Source organism: Oryctolagus cuniculus, chromosome 7 (genome assembly GCF_964237555.1).
Source record: "Oryctolagus cuniculus chromosome 7, mOryCun1.1, whole genome shotgun sequence".
NCBI classification, from domain to species: domain Eukaryota; kingdom Metazoa; phylum Chordata; class Mammalia; order Lagomorpha; family Leporidae; genus Oryctolagus; species Oryctolagus cuniculus.
The window spans coordinates 66,822,415-66,849,289 of NC_091438.1; the positions used below are offsets into that span (position 1 = coordinate 66,822,415).

The 26,875-nt window shown below is 39.4% G+C and overlaps 1 protein-coding gene and 1 long non-coding RNA gene across 12 annotated transcripts in view; one reads left to right on the forward strand and one right to left on the reverse strand.

Annotated features, from left to right (window-relative positions):
- RNPC3 (RNA binding region (RNP1, RRM) containing 3) overlaps nucleotides 1–2,134 on the reverse strand; it is a 40,664-nt gene extending 38,530 nt beyond the window's left edge. For 3 of the 4 annotated variants that reach the window (XR_011390129.1, XR_011390128.1, XM_017346044.3), the window contains exons 1-2: nucleotides 1,842–2,126; nucleotides 137–184 (exon numbers count right to left, since the gene is read on the reverse strand). Coding sequence is in view for 2 of the 4 variants with exons in the window: in XM_017346044.3 (XP_017201533.2) it covers nucleotides 137–184; nucleotides 1,842–2,030 (237 nt within the window). In the remaining 2 variants the exon portion in view is untranslated. Of the gene's footprint in view, nucleotides 1–136; nucleotides 185–1,841 lie in introns of all 4 variants that reach the window. The other variant, XM_070076933.1, reaches the window with a different exon arrangement.
- LOC103350106 (uncharacterized) overlaps nucleotides 2,133–26,875 on the forward strand; it is a 207,724-nt gene continuing 182,981 nt past the window's right edge. For all 8 annotated transcript variants that reach the window (XR_007923524.1, XR_007923525.1, XR_011390130.1 and 5 more), the window contains exon 1: nucleotides 2,133–2,266. This is a non-coding gene — a long non-coding RNA (uncharacterized lncRNA). The remainder of the gene's footprint in view (nucleotides 2,267–26,875) is intronic.

Genomic DNA, 26,875 nt, shown 5'->3' on the forward strand with positions numbered 1-26,875 from the left:
GTCTGTTGGGCAAACACATGGAATGTTAACTCTTTTGAAAGTTTTTAAAAACTAAAGTTTAATAGTTCTTCCCATTTTTGTACCAAGATTAGATACAGGAAATTGTTGATAACTTCAATAGTAAAGAAAATCATACCTTTATGGCTGCTTTTTCATTAGGGAAAGTAGCAAAAGCTGTATGTTTCTGAAACAAATTTAAGGTACAAATTACTTCCAGTATAATTTCAGTTACCCATAAAGAAATCTGATGTTGTACTTGTAAGGCTGCCACAAAACACACCAAACACCGGAGTAAGGGAAAGAGTTTATTGGGGGAAACCCGACAGACCAGAAGGAAGGGGCAAAGAAGGAAAAGAGGGAAAAGGAGAGTGTGAGAGACAGGGGGCAGGAGATGGAGAGGGGGAGAGAGAGAAAGGAGAGGGGCAAGAGAGAACGAGCAAGAGAGAGAGAGGAGGGGAGAGTGGAAGGAGAGAGAGACGTGTTCAGGAACAGGTCCTTTTAAAACTTTGTGGAGGACAGGCAGGGAAGTAGCAGGGAATCCAATTAGGATGGGGGTGGAGCTTGACATTGGTGATTGGGCCATATGCCCACCTGGCATCCAGCAATAAAGCCTAGGATGGTGTCAGGGAGTAGATTGTGCCATAGATAAGACTGTGCCATTTTCCTAACAGTACTAATGGAGGAATGTGGCACATTAATAAAATGATGGTACATTTAAACTGATGACTGATTTCAGTTCAGTGATTTTGAGTCTTTTTTTGGGTCGGACTTTTTGAGATGAAAGCTATGCAACATTTTTCATATAAAGGTATAAACATACTCCATGCAGGCTTTATTTATATAAATTGTGAAACATATCTGAAGTTTAAAAACCCCTACTATCCTCAGAGGATCACTCTTAACCCATCTAAAAATATAAAATAGCCCCTATTTACAATACACCTACACTATACACTATACTGAGTTCTTGTAAATGCTTATTAAGTGTTGCTTACTTACATCACACGTCCCAATTTTATCTAATTAGATCCAAGATGATCTAACTAAGTGTACTTCAGTTGAACCAGATGCGGTATTTTACTTGTATTTGCTCGAAATGCGTAATACTCAAACTCATCAAAACCGGTCTTTCTTCCAACTTAGGGATTCTCACTCCTGGCTACACACTGGAGTCTCTTGGAGAGACTTTTTAAAAACATTGACGTCTTGCCCCATCACAGATCATTTTGCAGCAACTGAATAGTGCCATTACTATTTTAACTAAGAGAAAATTACCTAAAACATCAAGTATAAAACTGTACAAATTCGTGGGTAGGAATTATTAAGTGTTAAAGTATTTTTCCCTAAAAGATCCCGTAGGGAAATCTTGATGAAAAAGCACCTGGGTCAAAAACTTAGCAGAAATCCTCTATCTAGTTTACTCAAACAGCTATTGCACTTTCTGCTCTATTCTGATCAGTGTTTTGACAACGGTTTCTAAATGAGCCTGAACTTTTAAAAACTCCTTTGTTACCTATTCCTAAGAATACTCCCAGTACCCCAAATTCAGAGGCGTTGAGAAATTCGGAGACTGGTCAACAACGGGAATACAATAAAGCTATTTTCATTTCTACTCTTTTCACTTTCTCACTCTTGGCGGTGCTGTGACGAAATCCGGACCCAAGCCAATTCAAACTCCCCCTCGCACACAAGATATTTTGACGTAAAAGGGGGAAGCTGAGGCCCCTCCGCTCACACAAGCCCCTCGTCTCCACTCGTTTCCGCCCCTTTCGTCAGCGCCTCCCCCGCCCGGTAAGCACTCAAGGGCTACACGCGATACTCAGGAGGACGCACAACCTTACCAGTCGCCCCTTATCTGACAGGACACGCACGGACTGCGCCCCGAAATACTTCAGCAAGTCCTCTTTCTCCTCAGCGGTCAGCTCTGCTGGCAAGTGCCTCACCAGAAGGGTTCGGTCGCCTCGCGGCGGGGACAGCGTAGAGCTTGTGCATCCTCTTGATACGAGCAGCGGCTGCTCGGGGGCCGCCATTTTCCTTGGAAAAGCGGCAACAGATAAGTCGCAGGAAGAAGCCTCCCGACGCGAAGCAGCGGCATCAACAGAAGCCGACACCAGCGAGCACTTTTCCGCCTCGCGCTAAGGACGCTGGTAACAAGGAAACACCGCGAGATGATCTCCTTCTCGCGAGAACTGCGCCACGGCCGAGCGGCAGCTGTCCGGGACGCCTCACACTGAAAGGCAAGGTGCGGACAGTGAAGGCAAATAAAGTGAGTTAAATCCCAGGTAGCCGCCAGAGGTGTTAAAAGCAAACACGGCTCACAGAGGCATGAAAATTACCAGAAGCTCGCACTCAGAGAACGGGGAAGCTCGCCGCCCGAGCGGCAGCGGGTCTGTGCCCCGGGACTGCAGGACTCACTGCGCGCCTGCGCGGTGGGGTGTGCGAGTCTGGGCGTGGCGTGGCGCGGCGCCTCCGGGGCTGTGCCTCTGGGCTATTCCCTGGCTCGGGGAAGTGAATAGGACAGGCTGGCGGATGTAACTTGGTGTGGGAACAAGCAGTGTGCCTTTGCAGTCCTGACAGTGAAATAACTAGAGTTAGCTAGTCCTTTGGTAAACCGGAGAAGGTACTGCAAGGGACATAGCTACAAGCATTTTGCCTTGGGTGAGCGATTCATTTCACAGAAATGGCAGCCTCTAGGACATGCCATAATGCATAAATGTCTTTACACATACAAGTACATAAAAGCCTGCATATCAAGTTCAAAATTGCACCAAAATAAATTTTCATGTTATTTTCCATTAACTTTTTGAAATACCCTTATACATTTTAGGTGCATGGGTAAGTAGTCTTTTTTTCAAGGGAGGATATACAAAGAGTGGGAAAGCTAAAATTTGACCCCTGGTCTTCTGACATGGGGTATGTACTGTGACCCACTATTCTGCTTAGATTCTGAATATAGTGAGGCATAACCTCAAAAGGGTCGGAAATCTACCCTTCACTCCAAGTGAAATTAGGTTCAGCTGTTACACTGTGAAGGAGCAAGGTATTTCTTTGATCTTTTTATTTTCTCCTTGGATAAATGTGAATGAGATAGCAGTAAACAATACATCAAAATTCTGTTCTCATGGAGTATTAATTGGCAAGGAAAAAAAGTTGAATAGGTAGAGACTCAATATGTAAATCTTGTAGGTTTGTTTAGATCCTTGCTTTTATGCAGAGCAATTGGTAATGAAGACTTATTTATTTATTGACAGGCAGAGTTAGACAGTGAGAGAGAGAGAGACAGAGAGAAATGTCTTCCTTTTACCGTTGGTTCACACTCCAATGGCTGCTGTGGCCAGCGCGCTGCGCTGATCCGAAGCCAGGAGCCAGGTGCTTCCTCCTGGTCTCCCATGCGGGTGCAGGGGCCCAAGCACTTGGGCCATCCTCCACTGCTCTCCCGGGCCACAGCAGAGAGCTGGCCTGGAAGAGGGGCAACCGGGACTAAACCCGGCACTCATATGGGATGCGGGTGCTGCAGGCGGAGGATTAACCAAGTGAGCCACGGCACTGGCCCCGCAAAGACGTTTAGTAGTTGTGTATTTGGGGAAGATGAGGACATGATCAAATTTTAGTATGAAAATTTTTCTGATTGCCATGTGAAAAAATATAGGAGAAGCATGAAGTTGGGCTACTGGGGAAGCCCAGGGGAAAAGACACAGCCTGACAGGGTTTAGCAGAAGTAGTCATAGGAGGATCTTGAGATATATTTTGGAAGTAAAATTTTAGTAACTTGAAGAACAGCAATCAGGGATAAATTCTGGATTTGTGGCTTGAGCTCCTAATTGTCCACCAAGTAAATAGATGACAATGTCATTTACTAAGCATAAGGAGACTGACTAAAACGTCACTAGGTTAGGAATTGTGGTGGGAGTAGGGGAAAGGAGGAATATGGAATGGATATGTATGCTTGGGATTTGGGGAAAGTTCAACACTGAATACATATGGGGTCAAACTTTATAGTATTTCTGTCCAAATAATAAGGGTGCAAATAGAAAGGAGCCTGTTATAAATCTATGGTGCATACCACCACTGTTGAGAAGTGGAGGAAGAGCCATCTCAGCTCTCTTGATGGCTACATTCTGGTACTAAAAACATGCTAAATAATATAAATGAATAAATGAATTACTTTCAGTGAGTAAGTGTTTTGAAATACTAGCAATAGGGTAATGAGAAAGTGATTGGGGCAGGCATCTTTAAACACTGTCCTTTACAGACTTCTGTATATCCCTTGAGGGCTTTTTTGGATATTTTAACAGCTACTGATATGCCTTGACTTTAGAGCAGAGAGGAAGGGAATATCTGTGTAGCCAGCTAGATCAGCAGAATCAACCTTAATGATCAATGGCACAGCCAGATGGCCCTCACATTCACATTCTCTGTGTTTTAAACATTCTCAGCACAAATTAGACATTCTGTAATATCTGTTCAATTACCAAATGCATGAAGGGATTCACTTCCATATTTACCATTGCTTCCTGTGGTAAGAGTTGATATATGGGGTATCAAATAGAGTTTAATGGTCCTTATCTATTGTAATTGAGATATCACAAGTGAATAATAAAATGACAGAATCATTTTCTCTCACTAATTTCTTTTACTTATATTCGATTTGCCTTATCTTTTCTTTGTCAGTATATCAGGAAGTTTTCATTTTCTGGCCACTTTCAGTTACTATCAGCCCAAGTCCACTTGAAATGTCGATTTCAAAGTCCATTAAGGTCTCACCTCTTAAGCTGCCTTTACCTTGGGCTTGATTTAAAGGGTTTCAGGAAAATAAAAAGTGTTTTCATCTTTCCCATGTTTCAGTGGAAGTGGGTATAGTCTACTTAAAATACTGTTGTCATTTATTCTGTAGGCCAGAAGATCTCAAAACTTTCTGAGTTCATGATGCTGTATGCTCTGAGCAATTTTTTTCCAGCACAGCCTATGTGCCACCTTGTTTCCTGATAAGAAACACTTGTTCTTTATGATAGTAACTGTCAAAAGCCCAGCTTTGTGAAAATAGGACATTCTTAAAAGGAATTTAACAGGAATGGATGTTGAAATTGAGAAACAACTCAAGAAGGTAGTTTATATAGTATCTGATGGACAATGAGTATTTCTTTGATCCTCACAAATTTTAAAAATATTCTATAGCACTCCTGTGAAGTAGCTGAGTTACCTGGGGTACCCTTGCACATAGTTTGAGAATTGTGGGTCTTGCTTTTTTCTGAACCTTATTTTCTTAGTTGGAGAGTACAAGGAGGGAAACCTAGTGGAATCCTATCTTACTTCACTGACCAATTCTTGGTTCTTTATCTCATTCTGATTATCTCTTTTCCATATATTGGTGGAGATTTGTCATCATGTAGTGTTTTTTGTTGGTTTCATCTTATTCTATCAATTTTCTTTCACTACCCACTTTCTCATACAGGAGCATCTTATTTTGCGTTACTTTTGGTTTACTTATTTTCCCCAAGCTTCCTTACTTGGCCATAGAAATATTTGGGTATTTCTTTTTTTTTTTTTTTTTTTGGACAGGCAGAGTGGACAGTGAGAGAGAGACAGAGAGAGAAAGGTCTTCCTTTGCCATTGGTTCACCCTCCAAATGGCCGCCGCTGCAGCCGGCGCACCGCGCTGATCCGATGGCAGGAGCCAGGATCCAGGTGCTTTTCCTGGTCTCCCATGGGGTGCAGGGCCCAAGCACCTGGGCCATCCTCCACTGCACTCCCTGGCCACAGCAGAGAGCTGGCCTGGAAGAGGGGCAACCGGGACAGAATCCGGCGCCCCAACCGGGACTAGAACCCGGTGTGCCGGCGCCGCAAGGTGGAGGATTAGCCTATTGAGCCACGGCGCTGGCCTGGGTATCTTTATTATGTCTTTTATCCTACCACAAGCACCGTTTTTTTTGTTTGTTTGTTTGTTTGTTTGTTTGTTTTTTCCACATGAATACAGGGAAAAAATGCTGAGACTCATTCTGGAATCTTGGGAAACTACAATGTGGAAAGGTATTGATTCCATTTCTCCCTCCTGGCCTCTTAAAGCATTCTCCCTTCATCATTAGTGTTTTTGAGAGAGGCATAATTACTCTTCTTGACCCCTCACTGCAAAGCACACTTCTGTCTGGCTTCTGAGCCCATCAGTTCACAGTGCATTCTTGCAAGAATCAGTAGTTACTTCCATGTTACTGACTCTGTTGAACTTCTTTTTAAAAACTATTTATTTATTTGAAAGACAGTGTGGTGGAGAAAGAGGAAGAAATGGGGTGGTGGGGAAGAGAAGGAAAGAGAGATTTTTCATCCACCGGTTCACTTTCCAAATGCCTCCAACAGCTTAAGGAGGGCTAGGCTGAAGCCAGAATGGAGAAGTCCATCTGGGTCTCCCACTTGGGTGGTAGAAACCCAAATGTTTAGTAAGACATCATCTGCTGTCTTCCCAGGCACATTAGCAGGAAGCAGGATAACAAGTGAAGTAGCTGGAACTCAAATCAGCAATCCTATATGGGATGTCAGTGTTTCAAAAGGCTGCATAACCGACTGCACTACCACATTTGCTTCTCCAGTTCTCATCTCAGCAGCACTTAGCACACTTGACCACTTCCTCTCTGAAGTAGCACCTTTCCATGGTTTTCAAAACATAACCATCACCTCCTACCTGACTTTCTCTCCTGCCTCACTCCAATAAATCTTTGTCTCCACACTTTCTCTTCTCTTCTCTAACCCTGAATCCATCTTTGCAATTTTACTCTTAGATGATTACCTTGCTTCTGAATCTTACTTAAAAAAAAAAAAAAAAAGTCAATTGTAAGTTTTTGAGTTGCTGATATATTCTGGATATTAATCCTTTGTCAGATAAGTAGCATGCAAATATTTTCTGCCATCCTCTAAAAATGTATGTTTATTGTTTCCTTCTTGCTTTTTAGAAACTTCTGAGTTTGGTATAATCCCATCTGTCCAGTCTTGCTTTTGTTGCCTGAGTTTTGATATTTTATTCGAGAAGTTAACACCTATACCTGTATCTTAAAATATTTCCTCTAAGTTTTCTTTTAGCAATTTCACAAACTTTTCAAAAAGTAAATCTGAACAGTTTTTTGGTTAAGATGAAAATGTGCTATTTGAGCCAACAATTTTTAAAAATGTTTTTCTTATTTTACTTATTTGGGAGACAGCGAGCTCTTACCTACTGGTTCACTTCCCAGATGCCTGCAGCAGCCCAGGCTGGGCTCGCCTGAAGTTGGGAGCCAGGAGTAAATCCAGGTGTCCCACACGCGTGGTACGGACCCAACTACTTGAAGCTTCACCTCTGTTGCCCCTCAGGATGTGTATTAGCAGGCAAGGTGGAATCAGAAGCAAAGTAGGGTCTTGAACCTAGGCACTCTGATATGAAATATAGGCATCTCAAATACTGTCTTAACTCTTAGCTAAACACTGGCCTATGAGTCATCAATTATGCTTTTGAAATCTATCTTGTAGAAATAAACACATCTATATGTACCCAATTTTCTAAGTCATTGAATTAACTAGATTTAATGGAGCTACTAAAAATAAATTAAAAAACAATTTGTAGTTTCAAATATGCTTTATTAGATCTCTCCTTCTGTTAGTTTCCTATTCATTTTAATTTTTTAAAAAATCCATCATTTATAATTGAGATTCATATTCTTGTCACAGAATGCATACATGCTGCATAGGCCAATCTCTTGATGATTTTCCTTATTGTTATCTAAGTATGTCCTTTTGATATCCTGTATATTTTTGTCATGTTATGACATGTATAATTTCCTGTTACAGTTATTTGTAAACTTAGTATGATTGACTATTAGATTTCTTCATTGTCTTCCTTGTTATCTCTTCTCTGAAGTGTTAAAATAGCCTCTTGTTGAGTTTCTTTGCTTCTTTAGGCACATTGTAGTCTATTGTCCTCACAATAATCATCATTTTATTTCCCTGCTTTAAATCTTTAATGATTTCTCATTACACTTGCAATAAAATCTCAGGTTCTTATCTTGTCCTGTAAAGCCTTTCCAAGCATGTCTACAATTTCATATCCTATTCACCTCCACATGCATTCAGTCCCCTTCCGTCATTCCTGTTGCAATGGGAGTTGGGTGCAAAATGAAAAACAATCCTTCCTGATGGCATTTACATTTACTGTCAGCTCACATTCTTCTGTAAATTTGTATTCGAATTTCCTTTCCTCAAAGAAAACTTCCATAACACTGTGGTAATAATGTTCCTCCTTCCTGATCCAGCACTAATCACTTGCCCTGCATTATTCATTTCATGGAATAAACACCCTACAAGTTATATAAGGAGACTGACTGTGTGTGTGTGTGTGTTGTTAATACAAGCTTCAAGACTGAAAATCTTTGTCATATTTGCTACTTTATCCAAAGGCCAAAAATAGTACCCACAATGTTAAAGGTACTCAATAAGTATTTGTTGAATGTATGAATAAACAGGAATAAATGAAACTTACAAAGTCATATTTCTCATGCATGCATTTGTCACACTTTCAATTTTACATTCATAAATGGCTAAAAGCACAGATATTGGGTCAAATGGCCTGGACTTTTATTCATGCTTTGCTGTGTAAAATTGAGGAATTTACTTATCCTCCCTGCCTCAAAATTCAATTATGTAAGATAGAGACAATAATATGTCTACTTAGTAGTCTTGTTTTGTTAGATGAGTTAATATGACACAGAGTTCAGTGGAAGTTGGGTTTTTCCATTTTCTTTTTTTTAAGATTTATTTATTTATTTGAAAGTCAGAGTTACACAGAGGAGAGGCAGAGAGAGAGAGAGATCTTCCATCCGATGGTTCACTCCCTAATTGGCCGCAACAGCTAGAGCTGTGCTGATCTGAAGCCAGGAGCCAGGGGCTCCTTCCAGGTCTCCCACGTGGGTGCAGGGGCCCAAGGACTTGGGCCATCTTCTACTGCTTTCCCAGACCACAGCAGAGAGTTGGATCGGAAGTGGAGCAGCTGGGATTTGAACTGGCGCCCATTTGGGATGCTGGCACTGCAGACTGTGGCTTTACCCTCCATGCCACAGAGCCAGCCCCCGGGAGCTTCTTCTGGGTCTTCCATATGGGTGCAGGGGCCCAAGGACTTGGGCCATCTTCTACTGCTTTCCCAGACCACGGCAGAGAGTTGGATCGGAAGTGGAGCAGCTGGGATTTGAACTGGCGCCCATTTGGGATGCTGGCACTGCAGACTGTGGCTTTACCCTCCATGCCACAGAGCCAGCCCCCGGGAGCTTCTTCTGGGTCTTCCGTATGGGTGCAGGGGCCCAAGAACTCAGGCCATCTTCCACTGCTTTCCCAGGCCACAGCAGAGAGCCGGATCAGTTGTGGAGCAGCCTGGATTTGAACCGGCTGTGGCCTTACTGACTATGCCATAGGAGCCATTTTAATTTTTGCCCACAATTGTGGGCAAAATCCCTGCTCATTTTGGGAGCTCTATGAACATCTCTTGAATTAAAAATACATATATGGTTTAAGTTTTGAGGTAAAGGTATGCATGTTTACACTGAGCATATTTCCATATGCTGTAGTTAGTGGTCATTGCCACTAGGTGGCAAGCTTGTCCTAAGCAAGGCAAAACACTGCCTAATTTAAACCTTAATCTGAAGAATGAGAACCCCAAACAGAGGGAAAATGTCATAAGTTCAAAAGTGAAAGTTTAATCATAAAATTGTCTATATCTTATCTCTCTTCATTTCATTACTATCTTGAATAGCTCATGTTTTGCATAGTGATGCTTTACCAAGCATTTAGCAAGATCTCTTAAAGTACTCATTATTAACAAGTGTTTTCTAATTTTTAAACTCAAATCCTTTTCATGTGAGTTCCAAAATATAATTGGCCTTTGGCTGGTATATAAATTGTCCTTTACCTTATACTCTTTATTTCTCATTCTAAGAAGGAACTTTGTCTTTTTTTTTTTTCTGTTTATCAATCACTCTATGATTATGTGAAGCATATGTCTCTTTTTGTTCTGAATGTGTCACCTTGGGAGAAGAAAATGTGAGGCTCAAAGCTATTGTGTCTATCCAACTTCAACTGTGTTTAACAAAATTACCAAAAGACTATGGTATAAAAGAATGTAAAAAAAAAAAGTGTTGGGAACACTTCAAATTAAGCAACCTTTAAATGTCCACTTTTTTGAATTATTGAAATTATTTTATCAATATCTAATGCCTAGAACTGGTTGAATGTATTTATATGTTTTGGTACTTTAAGTTTACCAAAATATATTAAAATTGTGAGCATCCTAAAGTTTTTAACGGCAGGCATTTGACCCAGTGGTTAAGATGCCACATGGGATGCCCAAATCCCATATTAGAGTGCTTGAGTCTTGGCTTCACTCTAAATTCTGACTTTCAGTATTGCAGAACCTGAGAGGCAGCAGGTGATGGCTCTGGGGGTTGAGTTCCTACCACACACATGAGACAACTAAATTGATTTCTTCAGCTCCTAGCTTTTGCCCCAACCAGGGGATATTGTGGGCTCTGGGATGTGAACATATAACTCTGTTGATCTTTCTTCCTCTCAAATAAATATATAAAAAAAAAAAACTGAAGAAATTGAGCTATATGAAAGCATAAATGCATATGAAAAAAACTCTTATTATGAGTTTGTGATCATCAGAAATGATTTCTTTGACCTTCATCTATGAAATATAAAGAATTATATCAAATAATTTCTGTGAAAAAATAATCACATGTAAAGTGCTCATAAGAGTTCAATAAATATCAGCTATTATTATAATGAATAAAGGACAACTTTAAAAATGCTTGGTTATTATGGTGCTGCTTTAGCTTTTAAATTTTTGTTGACAGCTAAATCTTATAGTTGAGCTTGACACTAAGCATATCCAGTCAAGTTTGTGTTTACATGTTTCATTAAATAGTCACATCAGAATCTTATATCAAATGTCACAATTTAAGATATTGCTGGCAACCACTTTTCTAGAATGCTTGACAGTAAGAATGCTGAACATCTTTATTGGCTTGCCCAACTATAGTAATTTCTTTATACCAGATAATATATATTACAAAATAATTAGAACTGTCATGAAAATTAAGAATATTTTTGTAGGAGAAAAGTAAGGAAGGAAGAAAATTTTTAAAAGTCTTCACCTCTGCTAAATAAAAGCCAAGGAGGTTCTGAAAACCATCTCATTATGGCTTTCCCAATTAGCAAATTCTGCTACCTTGAGATTTTTCTCTTGAGTTCCTATACTTACTAATAAGGACATGAGATCTTGAAACAGTTCATGCAAATGTGTTCTAATAAAAGATCTGCTTGGATTTCAGTTTTTTTTTTTTAACTGAAACAAACATCTTTAATTCCACTTCCTATAAACTTTTTAAAGGAACTTTGTATCATGGAAATATAGATAGACTGATCCATTGATCAATCAACCTATCAATATTTATGGGAAATGAATGGTTTGTTCACTTATGTGGGAGGTTGAATTATTTGCTTCATTTCTTCCCTTCCCTGTCATCACCCGCTATGTAACCTTTTAATTTTGCTCTCATACACAGAAAAAGTACTGTAATTCTCATTACTCCTTGATGTTTAGCTCATCATGTGACATGCTGTGGCAAATGGGATCTTAAAAGGCTGGTCATAGTATGTTTGTGAAGTATGCTTTCCTATATGTTATGTAGTCATATATACCCCCCACCCTTATAATATGTCAGGGTAGGCAGGAGGATGTTCTTTTGCTCTTAATTTTAGACTTGAACAGATGAACAGTCCATAGCAATAGCCTATGGATTACTAGTACACATGATACAAATAAAAGTCTGAAAAATTATGTAGCAATTGTGCTTACCCTCATGCTTCTGTTACAGTCAGGTAAAGAATATGTCTTTGACAGCCAACTAATCCCTTTGGTTCAAGAAAGACACATGGAGAGAACTTGGACATGACTTGTAGCTTTGAGTAAATCTCAGCCTAAATTAGCCAACCTCCACTCAGCTCACAATTTGTGAACAAGAATAACTGATTGTTATTTTTTGCCTCTGAACCAACAGGGTTGGTTTGTTACAAGCACAACCTTAGCCATAGCTAATACTTCTCTACAAGGAGTAATTTCCATGTAACAGATAAGCCACAGAGTTTATTACATTTCCACAGAGAAGTTTTTCAGTGCTTGTACATTGTCATAATCAAAATGAATCTAGTATGCCTTTGACATTAAGTAAATCCTTATAGGCAGAACTGAATTATATCACCAAAACAACAGATGGATAGTTAGAATTTTAATTAACTTCAAACTTCTGAATCACACATTATCTATTTTTTCTCTAAATGTTTATGCATGAGTATGTATTTACATATATATGTATACATATACTTCAAATATATGTGTGTGTATATTTTGTAATATATATTACATATATGTATTACATATATACTTCAAATATATATACTATATACTTCAAAAATATATATAAATATATATAATATATATACTTCAAAAAGTTTATGAAAAAATTAGGGCAGGTTTTGGACTAGCTGTTGAGATGCCTGTTAGGATACCCATGTTTCAAATTGGAGTGCCTTGATTTGACTCCCAGGTCTAATTCCTGATTCTGGCTGCTGCTAATATAGACCCTGTGAGAAGTGATGATAACCAAGTAGTTGGATTCCTTTCATCCCTGTGGGAGACCTGGATTGAGTTCCTTTTCTTTCTTTTTTTTTGAAAGATTTATTCGTTTATTTGAAAGAGAAAGAAGAGAGAGAGAGAGACTTTCCATCTGCTGGTTCACTCCCCCAGATGGCTGCAATAGCCTCGTCTGAGCCAGCCTGAAGCCAGGAGCTAGGAGCTTCTTCTAAGTCTCCCACATGGGCGCAGGAACCCAAGCACTTGGGCTTCTTCTGCTGCTTTCCTAGGCCTTTAGCAGGGAACTGGATTGGAAGTGGAGCAGCCAAGAATTGAATTAGTGCCCATATGGGATGCCAGCATCACAGGCTGTACCCCTACTGCTACACTGTAGTGCAGGCCCAGTGGATTAAGTTTCTAAGGTCCTAACTTCAGCCCCCCAGCCGTTGTAAGCATGTAGGGGAGTGAACCAGTGATGGGAGCTCTGTTTTTGTCTCTCTTTCTCTAGCCTTTTCGAAAAAATAAATAATATTTTAAAAGTTCATGGAAAATGTAATTCATAGATGTTTATTTTGGTATAAAATTTTTTGAAATCTGGGACCAGGGTTTGGGCAAAGTTTGTTAAGCCATTGCTTGCAACACTAGCATCTGATTTGAGTTCTGGTCCACTTTTGATTTCAGATTTGGTCCACTTTTGATACATCTGATTTGAGATTTGGTCCACTTTTGATACAGGTTCCTGCTAATGTACCCGAGAATACAACAGAGGATGGGCCAAGTACCCCCATTCATATGGGAGACCAGTGTAGAGTTTCTATCTCTTGGCTTCAGCCTGACTCAAGCCTGGCTGTTGCAGTCATTTGGGGAGGTGACCCAGTGAATCAATTTCTATCTCTATCTCTCCATATATATATATATATATATATATATACACACACACACACACATATATTGGATATATATATATATATATCAGATGCACATACATTCAGTCTTTGAAATAAATCTTTTTTTTTTTTTTTCGACAGGCAGAGTGGACAGTGAGAGAGAGAGACAGAGAGAAAGGTCTTCCTTTTCCGTTATCACCCCCCAATGGCCACCGCGGCAGTCGCACTGCAGCCGGCACACCGCACTGATCCAAAGCCAGGAGCCAGGAGCTTCTCCTGGTCTTCCATGTGGGTGCAGGGCCCAAGGACCTGGGCCATCCTCCACTGCACTCCCGGGCCACAGCAGAGAGCTGGACTGGAAGAGGGGCAACCGGGACAGAATCCGGCGCCCTGACAGGGACTAGAACCTGGATTACCGGCGCCACAGGTGGAGGATTAGCCTATTGAGCCGCAGCGCTGGCCAAATAAATCTTAATTGTGTTTTGAGACCTAAGCATAAGAAGGATCTGCTTTTTACTGATTAAACTTCTTATTTGATGAAGTATTAGGCCTTTTTACTGTAATGTGACTTTAAAATATGTTTTCTCAGAAACTAAAAAAAGGTTTAGGAAGGGAAGGAGGGAGGGAGGAATATCATGTTCTTAGAATTGTATCTACAAATCACATTGAGTCTGTTAAAATTAATTAAAAATTTAAAAAGTTTAAAAAAATTAAAATAAGTAAAAAATAAAATGTACATAAAGCTGTAGTATTCAAAATAGTGTGGCATTGCCAAAGAGGTAGAATTCAATGGAACAGGGTAAAGTTTAGTAATAAACACAAATATGACCACTAGGTTTTATTTGCACTTGAATCATTTTATTTATTTAAAGTAAATAATTTACAATAAATTTATTTAAAATAAATTTTATCATAAAAATTCTTGGGAATATGAATTATGAAAATATGCATGAAATTAAATTTTTTGCAACAAAATAAACTTATCTTTTATTCCAATATTTCCACAAGTTTTTAAAAATATCTTAATTATTAAACTGAAGTTTAGGTGATAGTGGTCAACTCTGCTTATTATTTATGTTACCTTATCTATCTCCACCTTTGTCTTGTAGTGCCAGACACAAAGCCATCTAGATTAAAGGAAATGCTTTTCTTTCCCCTTTGTTCTTTTACTGCTAGCTAGAATTAGCTAGAATTAGCTAGAATTAACTAGGTGAACAAACCGTAAAACAGAAGGAGGCTGATTCCCAGGTTACTTTGGATAGCACAAGTTGGAGCTTTCACTTGTGATTTAACTTCTGTCTTGATGAAGTCATTGATAATACTCTATTTGAAATGCATATCATAAAAATGCAGAGTATGTATCATATTCATTTGAGTTATTCTAATTATATGGGTTGATTTTTAAAATTACAAAATTAATGTATGTCTGTTAATGTACATGTTCATAGAGTTAAAACAAGTGCCCTCTGCACTCTCCTGTCAAGGAACAGATATAATTAATAGTTTGTTGCTCTTACTGTCCTTGCCCAAGTAAATTAGTTGTTTTTCTTATACCCCTGCCCATGATAGATATTAGATGTCAAACATGTATTACCAGAGCCAATAATGACAAGCAATTCAAGGATTTATTAGTCAATCAAGTGTAGGCAAAGTGAGGGCAGTCCCTAGACCTTGTCATTTTTAAGGATAAGACGTGAGAGGAGCAGAGTAAAACAGAGGAGATACTAGGATAAAAGAATGAAGGAATAAAGGAACGGATACCAATAGCTGCATTTTTGAGTAAGGCTTAAGGTAGAATAATATTGGGAGGCTTGTCTCAGCAGGAACAGGTTTGGAGATTTGGGGCTTAGACCAAAGACAGGCAGCATGGCACAGTTTGCATATGATTTACATGTGTGCCATAGAAGAGATGAAGCAGGGATGAATATCTGACACTTTTGTCTTTTACAGTGACTTATTGCACCCAATTCTTTCTCACAGGTGTCTATCTTTCTAGTCTAATTGTACAAGTTGCATTAACATTAAGGAGTAAGGGGTAGACATTTGGCATGAGTTGAGTTGCTGTTTGAGATTCTATCATCCCATGTCAGAGGACCTCTTTTGAATTCCAGGTCTTCCTCTTCCAATTCACCTTCAGGGTAATATGCACTCTGGGAAGCAGCAGATAATGGCTGAAGTATTTGAGTCCTTGCTGCCTATATTTGAGACCTGGGTTGAGTTCTGGGATTCTGGTTTTGTTTTGTTTTTTGACAGGCAGAGTAGACAGTGAGAGAGAGAGAAACAGAGAGAAAGGTCTTCCTTTTACTATTGATTCACCCTCCAATGGCTGCTGCAGACAGCGCTGATGGAGCCAGGTGCTTCCTCCTGGTCTCCCATGCAGGTGCAGAGCCCAAGGACTTGGGCCATCCTCCACTGCACTCCCGGGCCATAGCAGAGAGCTGGACTGGAAGAATCTGGTGCCCCGACGGAGACTAGAACCTGGATTACTGGCGCCACAGGCAGAGGATTAGCCTATTGAGCTGCGGCGCTGGCCAAGTTCTGGGATTCTGGCTTTGGCTGGCCCAGCACCAGCTTTTGCAGGCATTGGGGATGGGCCAATAGAAGGTTGATCTCTTCCCCCCCAACTTTCTTTTTGCCTTTCACATAAAATTAAAATTAATTAATTAAGGAAGGGTATGATGGTTCATTGTCATGTATCAACTTAATTGGGGCTTGTTGCCCAGATTTGTGGTGGGACATTATTCTGGTTTTTTCTTGAAAGTGTTTTTGTATTATATTATCATTTAAATCAGTTCGCCTTCCATAATTGGGTTGGGTCTCATTCCATTAGTTGAGTGCCTAAGTACAACAGACTGACATTCCTCAAGCAAGAAGTAATCCTGCAGTACCCATCCTTCAGACTGAAGCACTGATTCTCTCTAGGTGTCTAACCTGCTGGTCCACCCTTCACATGTTTTCCTTGCCAGCTTGTGTAATTGCATCAGTCAGTTCCTTAAAATAACATACACATATACACACACACACCCTATTAGTTCTCTCTCTGGAGAACCATGACTAACTTGAGGGGAATAATCAAAATAGCTGATGAATATGAAGTGTTTTCAGATTCATTTTTTTAAAGATTTATTTATTTATTTGATAAGGCAGAGTTACACAGACAGAGGAGAGAGAGAAAGAGAAAGGTCTTCCATCCGATGGTTCACTCCCCAATTGGCCAGAGCTGCAGTGATCTAAAGCCAGGAGTCAGGAGCTTCTTCTGGGTCTCCCACATGGGTGCAGGGAACCAAGGACTTGGGCCATTTTCTTCTGCTTTCCCAGGCCAGAGCAGAGAGCTGGATAGGAAGAGAAGCAGCTGGGACTAGAACCGGGCGCCCATATGGGATGCTGGTGCTTCAGGCCAGGGCGTTAACCCGCTGCGCCACAGTGCTGGCAAATTCATTTTTTAACAGAAACTTCTATTCTGTGTGAAAATAAAATGATAGTGATGATGGTGATGATGATAATTGCAATATAGCTTCATAAATTTATTATAGATTACTCTAAGACTTTGCAGGGTTATGTCATCCTAAACATGTCACTGACATTCATCCTAGTTCCTATATGTTATTTGTTAACTTATTTATCACACAAAACTATTGTGTATAGTGAAATAGTTCAATCACAAATAATTTACCATGACAAGTAAACAGGAATGTTTACTCAGTAAGTTTTACTTCCAGTTTGGTCTGCAACCAGTGGAAAATGCTCCCTTTTACTAATGAATAGATTCAGTGAAGCTAGCCAAAACACCTGCCAAAAATACCTTAAAAATATTCTTTTTATGGAACCCGAGAAATGAAGTGTTCAAAATGTTAATCCAAAATGCTAAGAAAGAAAACAAGCACATACCTTGTGTTAACCAATGTTTACATGAAATGGGAATTCAAATTACTGAGGCTTACTTGTGTAAAGATATCTGGGACTTAGCAGTAATTGTGGGGTAAGGTGTTTGGATAAGGCACTGATCAAGTAAATGTCCTCTCTCACTTATTTTTTCAGTGGACTACTTTTCTAAGTTTTCCATGTTGTGGGAGTAGGGGTGCTTTGGAAATACACCAAGGAGAACTGAAAATGACAATAAAAATCATAGTGAATGTTTACAAACTTGTAAATTAAAAATAAATGTTCTCCATGCTGCAGGTGAACATTTATTCAATGTGGGACACACTGCATTTTTCCTGAAGATTTGGGTTCCCCATATTGAAACCTGTCCTTACCTCTTATCTCACGGGGGAAAAAAAAAAAACAAAACTGAATGTTAGTGTCTGTCCCGTGCTTTGAAGCCCATCCACTCCCATTTCATGAAAGATATTGTTTTATGAATTAGTTATCATTTCTCTTCCTATAGCTTCATTTTCTCTCTTCCCTTCTTCTCTTCAGGAAATAAATAAATGTGCTCAATGTGTCCTGTCTTGCAAAGGCTCTCCCTCATTTGTGCTTACACTGATCACTCTAATGCCTTTACTTTGCAGCCAAGCTTCTTTTAAAATCTATATAGGTTTTTTCGCCTTACTCAGTTACTCAGAACTATTTCTCAGCCAAAGCTTAGAGATGGGCTGTGTCATTGATCTACCTATCTTATCTATCCATCATCTATCTGTCATCTCCCTATCATCTATTTCTCTGTATCTTTCTAAATTAATTCATTACTGGTCAAACAAAATACATGTAAATATTCTTAGCTCTCAATTTACAAATGAAGAAACTGAGATCAAGAAAGGCGAAAGGACTGGCTGATGGTAACTTGTATCTAAAGTATGCTCACTAGAATATAGATATAGTTTTCCTTCCCTACATTTTTAACGGGTGCTCATAGTGTAGTGCTTCCTTTGTTACTATGCCTTAAACACTAGTTAATCTCATTACCTACATTTTCTTATTTAGTCTTCATTACATCCCTGAGAAATGGCTACTCCCATTCATTTGTCAAATCAAATGGGTCTTGTAAATTAAAATGAAATAGTTTTTCTTAAGTTGTGAGTGATCTATTGAGTGTCAGATAAAGGGAATACTTCTTTATTTATTGGTTATTTGTGGCACTTAGGATTTCTTTGCACTGTTTGTAGAGGAAGATATCTTCATTAATGCTAAAGTGAATAACAACAACAACAAAAACCCTTGGATTACATATATGAATATTTGCAATAGGAAAATTTGAAGATACTAGTAAAAAGGAGAAAATAAAACTCAACAGTTATCCAGCTATTCTGATGATTACCATTAATAATTCACTGGATATACTTCCAGAATTTTTTTCTGGCAGCCACATGTTCATACATATATAAATGATTAAAAAAATGCCTTTTCCTTACCCATTGAAAGGTTCATGGTTGAGACCCTTTGAATCAAATGATAGATTAATAATATTATTACTATGTTAATAAATAACAAATATTAAATTACTAATACAATTATTGATAACACTTTAAGTTTTATATAAATGGGAGTCTTTAGAAATTAAGACCTAAAGATCTAGGAAAATTTGCCTATATTTTGTGAACAGCTGTGAAGTATGAGTACAAAAGGACATGATCTAGTGGCAATAACAGGGGAACTTAGCAAGGCCTGTTTGTTCAGGTTCTTGGAATTTCTGGATCTTCACAGAGACATCACTTTCTTCTAGGTATAGGAAGGACCCCTGTGGATCTTCAGGAGAAGAACTGCCAGACATTATGGTCTGCTTCAAGAGAGAAGTGAAGCAGGAAGCTTAAGCATGACCTTTCTGTTTCTGCTGTTTGCTCAAATTCCAAGATGTCACATTTTAGAGTATCATGTCCCAAATCTCATCATAAACATATGGTGGTTACACAGTACATCTGTGTCATTATTTAAACAAATCAGTAATCTAATTTTTTTTTTTTTTTTGACAGGCAGAGTGGATAGTGAGAGAGAGAGAGAAAGGTCTTCCTTTGCCATTGGTTCACCCTCCAATGGCCGCCGCGGCCAGTGCGCTGTGGCCGGCGCACCACGCTGATCCGATGGCAGGAGCCAGGTACTTCTCCTGGTCTCCCATGGGGTGCAGGGCCCAAGCACTTGGGCCATCCTCCACTGCACTCCCTGGCCACAGCAGAGAGCTGGCCTGGAAGAGGGGGCAACCGGGACAGAATCCGGCACCCCAACCGGGACTAGAACCCAGTGTGCCAGCACCGCAAGGCGGAGGATTAGCCTAGTGAGCCTAGGTGCCAGCCTAAATTTTTAAGATATTTTTGAAATATTCTAAGTTAAAAGTTACACATATTTTAAAGCCTAGAATACATACTGTCAAATTTCTCACATACAGCTTCTTGGCCCCTCCTTGCATATCAGTTTGTTTAAATCACTCTCTGAGTTAATGGCATACCTCTTCAAACACTACCTGCTGATTTGCCTTATTTATAGCTTCTTTCTGTCTTCAGAATCCTCCTTCCCCAATAATTGTACATGGATTCCAATATTTCAGAGGTAGGTTTAAGGTGTTGATTCCTCATCCTTGGAATGTGACTTCCTTTTCTGCCAATTTCTCTGATTCATTATTCTGGTTTTAAATGGTATTTGAACTAGTCAAATAAAATATATTAAAATTGGGCCTCAAAATGCTTGCAAGGATACAATGGAAACTTGTATTTTGCTAGCTGATATCACTATTAAAATTTTGCATCTGAAGATGGTCTACTATATTTCCTTATATTTATTCCAATTATTATGATTTTAAGGAACAGAAATCAATTTAAACTGGATGAAGTATAAAGCGATTATTGTAAACACACAAATGTCAGAGTCCCAAAGAATGAAAATGAATATTGTTAGACTTAATGGGGACTGGATTTAGGGCATCAGAAATTGTGACTATTACCTGTTATTCTAAGAAACCCTATAAAATCTGAAATCTACTTTCTAGGTTTCCAACTTCTACTTTAGTTATTCCATTTCTAACTTAGCATCTTCTTACTCATATCCTTTGGAATCACTTACAAGAACACTAGATTATGAATGCTCAGCATCTCTTGACAGTACTTACAATCTTGTGGTCTAAGTTTAGTTGTTGCTCAGCTTGATCATCAGATCTTCCAGTGTCGTAACTAACTTTGGGCCAGATGATTTTCCATAGTTGAATACAAAAAGGTATATGAGGAGGACATAAAGATGTGCTTTTTTAAGGACAATGATGATAGCTGATTGTAGAAAATGAATGGAAAAAAATGAATGGAAATGATAAACATATCTGCTATACTTGGTAAAAGTAAAAAGAAAGTAAAGAATTTTAAAGAGTGCTTCATATATAATTCATATTATATATTCATGACTAACAATATACTATATTTCTCTCTGCTGTTTGTTTACATATTTCTATAGTTAAGATAACATGTATATATATACTATTAAAAAGACTGATTTATTTGAAATTCAGAGTTACAGAGAGAGACTGAAAGAGAGAAAGGGATCTTCCATCTGCTGGCCCACTCCCCAGATGGCCTCAATGGCGAGGGCTAAGGGTAGGCTGCAGCCAGAAGCCAAGAGCTTCTTTCCGATCTAAACGTGAGTGGTAGGCACCCAAATACTTGGGCCATCTTCCATTTCTTTTCCCAGGCTGTTAGCAGGATGCTAGATTGGAAGTGGAGCAGCCAGGACACCAACTGGTGCCCATGTGGGATGCCAGTATTGCCAGTGGCTACTTTACCCTCTACACCATAATGCCAGCCCCTGTATATACACTTTAAATTTTGGTTTTAGTACCTGGTTTTTTTTTTTGTTTTGTTTTTTGTTTTTTTAAGCATTTATTTGCTTGTAAGGCAGAGTTACAGAGGCAAAGACAGAAGGAGAGAGAGGTCTTCCATCTGCTGCTTCACTGCTCAAGTGGTTGCAATGGCCGAGTTGTAATCCAAAGTCAGGAGCCAGGAGCTTCTTCCATGACTCACTCCCATGTGTATGCAGGGGCCAAGGACTTGGGCCATCTTCTTCTTCTTCTTCTTCTTTTTTTTTTTTTTTTTTTTTTTTTTTTGACAGACAGAGTGGACAGTGAGAGAGAGAGAGAGAGAGAGAGAACGGGTCTTCCTTTGCCATTGGTTCACCCTCCGATGGCCGCCCCGGCTGGCGCGCTGCGGCCAGCGCACCACGCTGATCCGATGGCAGGAGCCAGGTACTTCTGGTCTCCCATGGGGTGCAGGGCCCAAGCACTTGGGCCATCCTCCACTGTCTTCCCGGGCCTCAGCAGAGAGCTGGCCTGGAAGAGGGGCAACCAGGACAGAATCCGGTGCCCCAACCAGGACTAGAACCTGGTGTGCCAGCGCCGAAAGGCGGAGGATTAGCCTAGTGAGCCGCGGTGCAGGCCAGGCCGTCTTCTACTGCTTTGCCAGCCCATAGCAGGGAGCTGGATCAGAAGTGGAGCAGCTGGGACTCAAACCAGCACCCATATGGGATGCTGGCACTGCAGGCTGTGGCTTTACCCGCTAAGCCACAGCCCTAACCCCAGTACTTGTTTCTATATAGCATAACATCTGCTCATAACACACCACCAAAAAGAAAATAATTACTGTATGAAATGATGGATGCATTAATTAACTTGTTTTTGGTGAGTCTTTTTTAATTTATGTGTATATGGAAAATATCAAGTTTTATGTCTTAAATATATACTTTTTTAGTTTTCAGTAAAGCTAGAAAAATTATAAATGACTACTCATATTATTATTTGGGCATATAATTCATTTAGCCACTCCCCAATACTGCAAATTTAATGTTTACCATTGTAAATATTGGTTTGATGATCTTCTTTGTTAGTAAACTTTTATCTGTAGTTTAGATGTAAAGCTTTTTTTTTTTTTTTTTGTCAATCCCTAGAAGAATGAAGTCTATCATGGTATGACACTACTTCTACTTAAAGCTTTTGAATTCTGCCAAGTTATAAAATTTCTAGAAGGATTATAATATTTTACAACTTCTGTTAATCCCTTTTACTTGTGGTCTAGTGAAGAACTGAGGAAAAGTAATAGTCATAAGAACATGAAACTTATTGAAATCTAATTCCAAATCAAGGGAGAAAAATCTAGGTTTATACTTTTTTAATTTATTTTATTTATTTGAAAGAGTTACAGAGAGAGGTAGAGATATAGAGAGATGTCTTTCATCCCCTAGTTCACTCTCCAAATGGACACAATGGCCAGAGCCAGGAGCTTCTTCCTGGTCTCCCACATGGTGCAGAGCCCAAGCACTTGGGCTATCCTCCACTACTTTCCCAAGTATATTAGCAGGGAGCTGGATCAGAAGTGGAGCAGCTGGGACTCGAACCAGCGGCCATATGGGATGCTGGAGCTGCAAACTGGGACTTTAACCTGCTGCAGCACAGCGCCAAGCGCTAGGTTTATACTTTCATCTTGTCTATTTGCTCTCTAAAAAAGAAGCAGATCATGAAAAGTGCTTGACATTTTTCTTCTGAAAGATCTATTCATCAAGACAGTAGTTTAATAATTACGCTTTTTTACACTAGTTATCTTCACTCTATTATCTAAACGTAGCCTGAACATAACCTTACGGATACCAATGCCATAAGTGGTGGCTTAATATGCTTTGCCACACTCTAGCCCCTTACTGCAGATATTGAAAGATTTATTTATTTGAAAGGCAGAGTTACAGAGAGAGAGAGAGAGAGAGAGAGAGAGATTGAAGCTTCTGGTTCACTCCCCAAATTGCCACAATGGCCAGGGTAAACCAGCCCAAACCAGGAGCCAGGAGCTTCTTCTGGTTCTGCATGGGTGCAGGGCCCAACTGCTTCGGCCATTTCTTGCCACCTTCCTGGGCACATTAGCAGGGAGCTGGATCAGAAGTGGAGTGACTGGTACATGAAAAGGTGACCATATTGGATGCTGGCATCTCAGGAGGAGGCTTAACCTACTGTACCATAATCCTGGCCCCTACTGCAGATATTTAGAACTAGATATATTTTTAAATCCCTCATAACCCACAAGTGAACAATGTATGTAGCTTTATTTAAATATATCAATAAATAAGTGAACTAGGACTTACTGTATATAATCCTCTAATTTCCAAATACCTTAAAATAACTTCAATACTAAACATCCTTATTTTTACAATACTTTGAAAAGTTAAAATACTTAGAAGAAATAAACAGCAGAGATAAAAATGCCAATTAAAATATATATAAATGTAACTATACACAAAATTCTTTGGAAAAATTCCCTCTGGCTTACTAAGAGAATGAGTGAAGAATGACTAAGCAAAACAGTTGAAAATATCAATTTGAGATTTTGCTTTTAACTGGTACTTTCATTTTTTTATAAATAATGTATGATTATTATTTTATTTGAAAGGCAGAGTTATAGAGAAAACGAAAGGGAGAGACAAGGACAAAGATCTTCCATCCTCTGGTTCACTCCACAAGTGGCCACAATGGTCATAGCTGGGCCCGGTACCAAGTCTCCAGTGTGGATGCAGGGGTCCAAGCACTTGGACCATCTTCCCCCAGTTTTCCAGGTGCATTAGCAGGGAGCTGGATCAGAAGTGGAACAGCTGGTACTTGAACTGCTCCCATATGGGATGCCAGTGCCCCAGGTGTTAGCTTCATCTGCTATCCCACAGCACAGGTACTCTAAAGTTTTGATTATATGAATAGCAGAAAGAAGACATGCAGAGAAGGAGAGAGGGTAGGAGGGAGAGAGAGAGAAAGAGATCTATCTAATCTGCTTGTTCATTCTCTAAATGCCTGCATCAGCTGCCACTGAGTCAGGCTAAAGTCTTAGGCTTGGAGGTCAATCTAGGTCTCCCTCATGAGTAAAAGGAACTTCATTACTTGAACCATCACCACTTATTCACAGGGTGCATTAGCAGGAAGATGGAGTCAGGAATCTGAGCCAGATATTTAACGCTAGTGTTCTGATGTGGGACACAGATGTCTTAGCCAGTCTCAACTAGATGGCAAAATGCCTGACTCAGTATCTTGTTTTTATTCCTTAACCTGTGGCTTCTAGTATCTGCAAATTGTTTCGATAGTTTGAAAAAATTGTACTTCTTTTAAGTGTTTCTGTATGACTTATTCAGTTGACAGATAGTGTTAAAGTAGATCTTTAAATATGGGAGCAGACAATATAAAGATTTTTAAAAATAAATACCAAAATGTTAATGGTCACTTTATTTTATGCTGGAGAAACAAAATTGAATACTAATTCTATGCTTTGCCTAAGCCTTTTCAACAACTTTGACAGAGAAGAGCAAAGAATTGATGACTGAGTGATCAGTTTTTGAAATTTGCAACATAGTCTTAAACCTCTAAAATGCCTTCCAGATGAAGAGAGAACCAGGCCTGTTGTATAGTATATTTCTTCAAAACAGGGTAGTTAAGTACAATGATGGCTGTGGAATAGGAAGAGGAATTCTGAACACAAATATAAATAGAACAGGTTGACTGTAGTCTTTTATCTTGATTTTTCTAGGCCATTTTGTAGATAGTATTTCTCATAGTTGCATTGGGCCACTGTTAGGAATTATGGAGCACCGTGAAAATACTGCTGGAATTCACTGTTAAATGAGGTAATTTGATTTAAGAAATTTGCAAAATTGATGTGTCTACATAAGGCATAGTGACTTAGAATAAAGAATAGATAAGAGTCACAAAGATACTTATTACCTATCCATGCAAAGGATAATTCTTCCCAGTGTTTAGGCACTGTAGATTCCTGTTTTGACTCAGGAATCATCTTTTTGTTCTTTTTGTTATTAGTGCAAGTCCTAGAAATTTCATGTCTCCCATCACAAGAAAAAGATAGCAGCAGACTATTCATAATACCATGGTTATTTGGAACCTGTTTATATTGAAATAATGCAAATCTTTTTGCCCTGCATTTCCAATATCATGTGTTTAATGCTGTTTAGTCATTACTTATGCTATCTATAATCCTTCAGTGAATACTGACTTACAAGAACTCAAAGTATCTCAATGGTAATGACACTGGTTCATGTCTTACAGCAGGCAGGGAATGTAATGATAATTCATTTTCTGGTCTTGTTAAATATACCATTTGTAATTTTAAGGTATAAACATAGGGTAACCTGTTTTCAGTGTTTCTCTTGAACTCTAGGATTTAATGACTGCATTCTGAAAATGTATTCTTTGTCAGTGTGGAGTACATCCATGTCCACGTGTACTGCTAACAGTAAGGAAAAAAGATTATGGGCCTGTTGGCAGTGCAAGAAGAATGATCCCTTTTATTTTTTATTTTTTTTAATATATTTTTTTGACAGGCAGAGTGGACAGTGAGAGAGAGAGACAGAGAGAAAGGTCTTCCTTTGCCGTTGGTTCACCCTCCAGTGGCCGCCGCGGCTGGCGCGCTGCGGCCAGCGCACCACGCTGATCCAATGGCAGGAGCCAGGTACTTCTCCTGGTCTCCCATGGGGTGCAGGGCCCAAGGACTTGGGCCATCCTCCACTGCACTCCCTGGCCACAGCAGAGAGCTGGCCTGGAAGAGGGGCAACCGGGACAGAATCCGGCGCCCTGACCGGGACTAGAACTTGGTGTGCTGGCGCCGCAAGGCGGAGGATTAGCCTAGTGAGCCGCGGCGCTGGCAGAATGATCCCTTTTATACAGTGTTGTCTGTTCCTCACCTAATTAGGTTTAAATTTTACTTGGAAAAGGATGACATCATTACATTAATTAAAGACAAAAGAGAACACTGAATGCATGAGCCCATTGGCATCACAAAGCTATTGTTTCAAAATCCCTCTAAGGGCCTCTACTGAAGGATGACTACATGTGGAGTGGGATCTGCAGAGAGAGCTGTACCCAGAGAATGACTATTCTAGGTGCCAGTGGCAGGAGGTTCATAGGGTAAACAGTTCTACTACTATTTCCATCTCCCTTTCCCAGGTGTTGTTGACCAAAATTGGAGCTGTGTTTGGAATATCTACAAGTGGTAACCCATACACAGTGCCATACATTCAATTAAATATCAGAATTTTTGGTAAAGAATATGTCATTGAACTTGGTCTGTGTTCAAGATGAGTCATCAAAAATTAGAATATCAGCACCATTCTTGGTCCAAACTAACCATATCTCATTAAAGAATGACTGTTCCAGCCAGCAGGAATGATCCATTTGCTAAAACAACTTGTGAAGAATCAGAGTTCAGCTATAGTTCAAACAGGTTTAGTCCTAGAGTACTTATACCCTAATCAAGATCATTTATCTTCCTCATCTTTATTGAGGCAAATGTTCAACCAAGTCAAAAAATATTTTGAGTTAATTTTAAAACTTTTTCTTTCTACTGATTTTTCACAAAATATTGATTCCATAGTAACTCTTAAAATATATCTTCTAAACAGGCAAT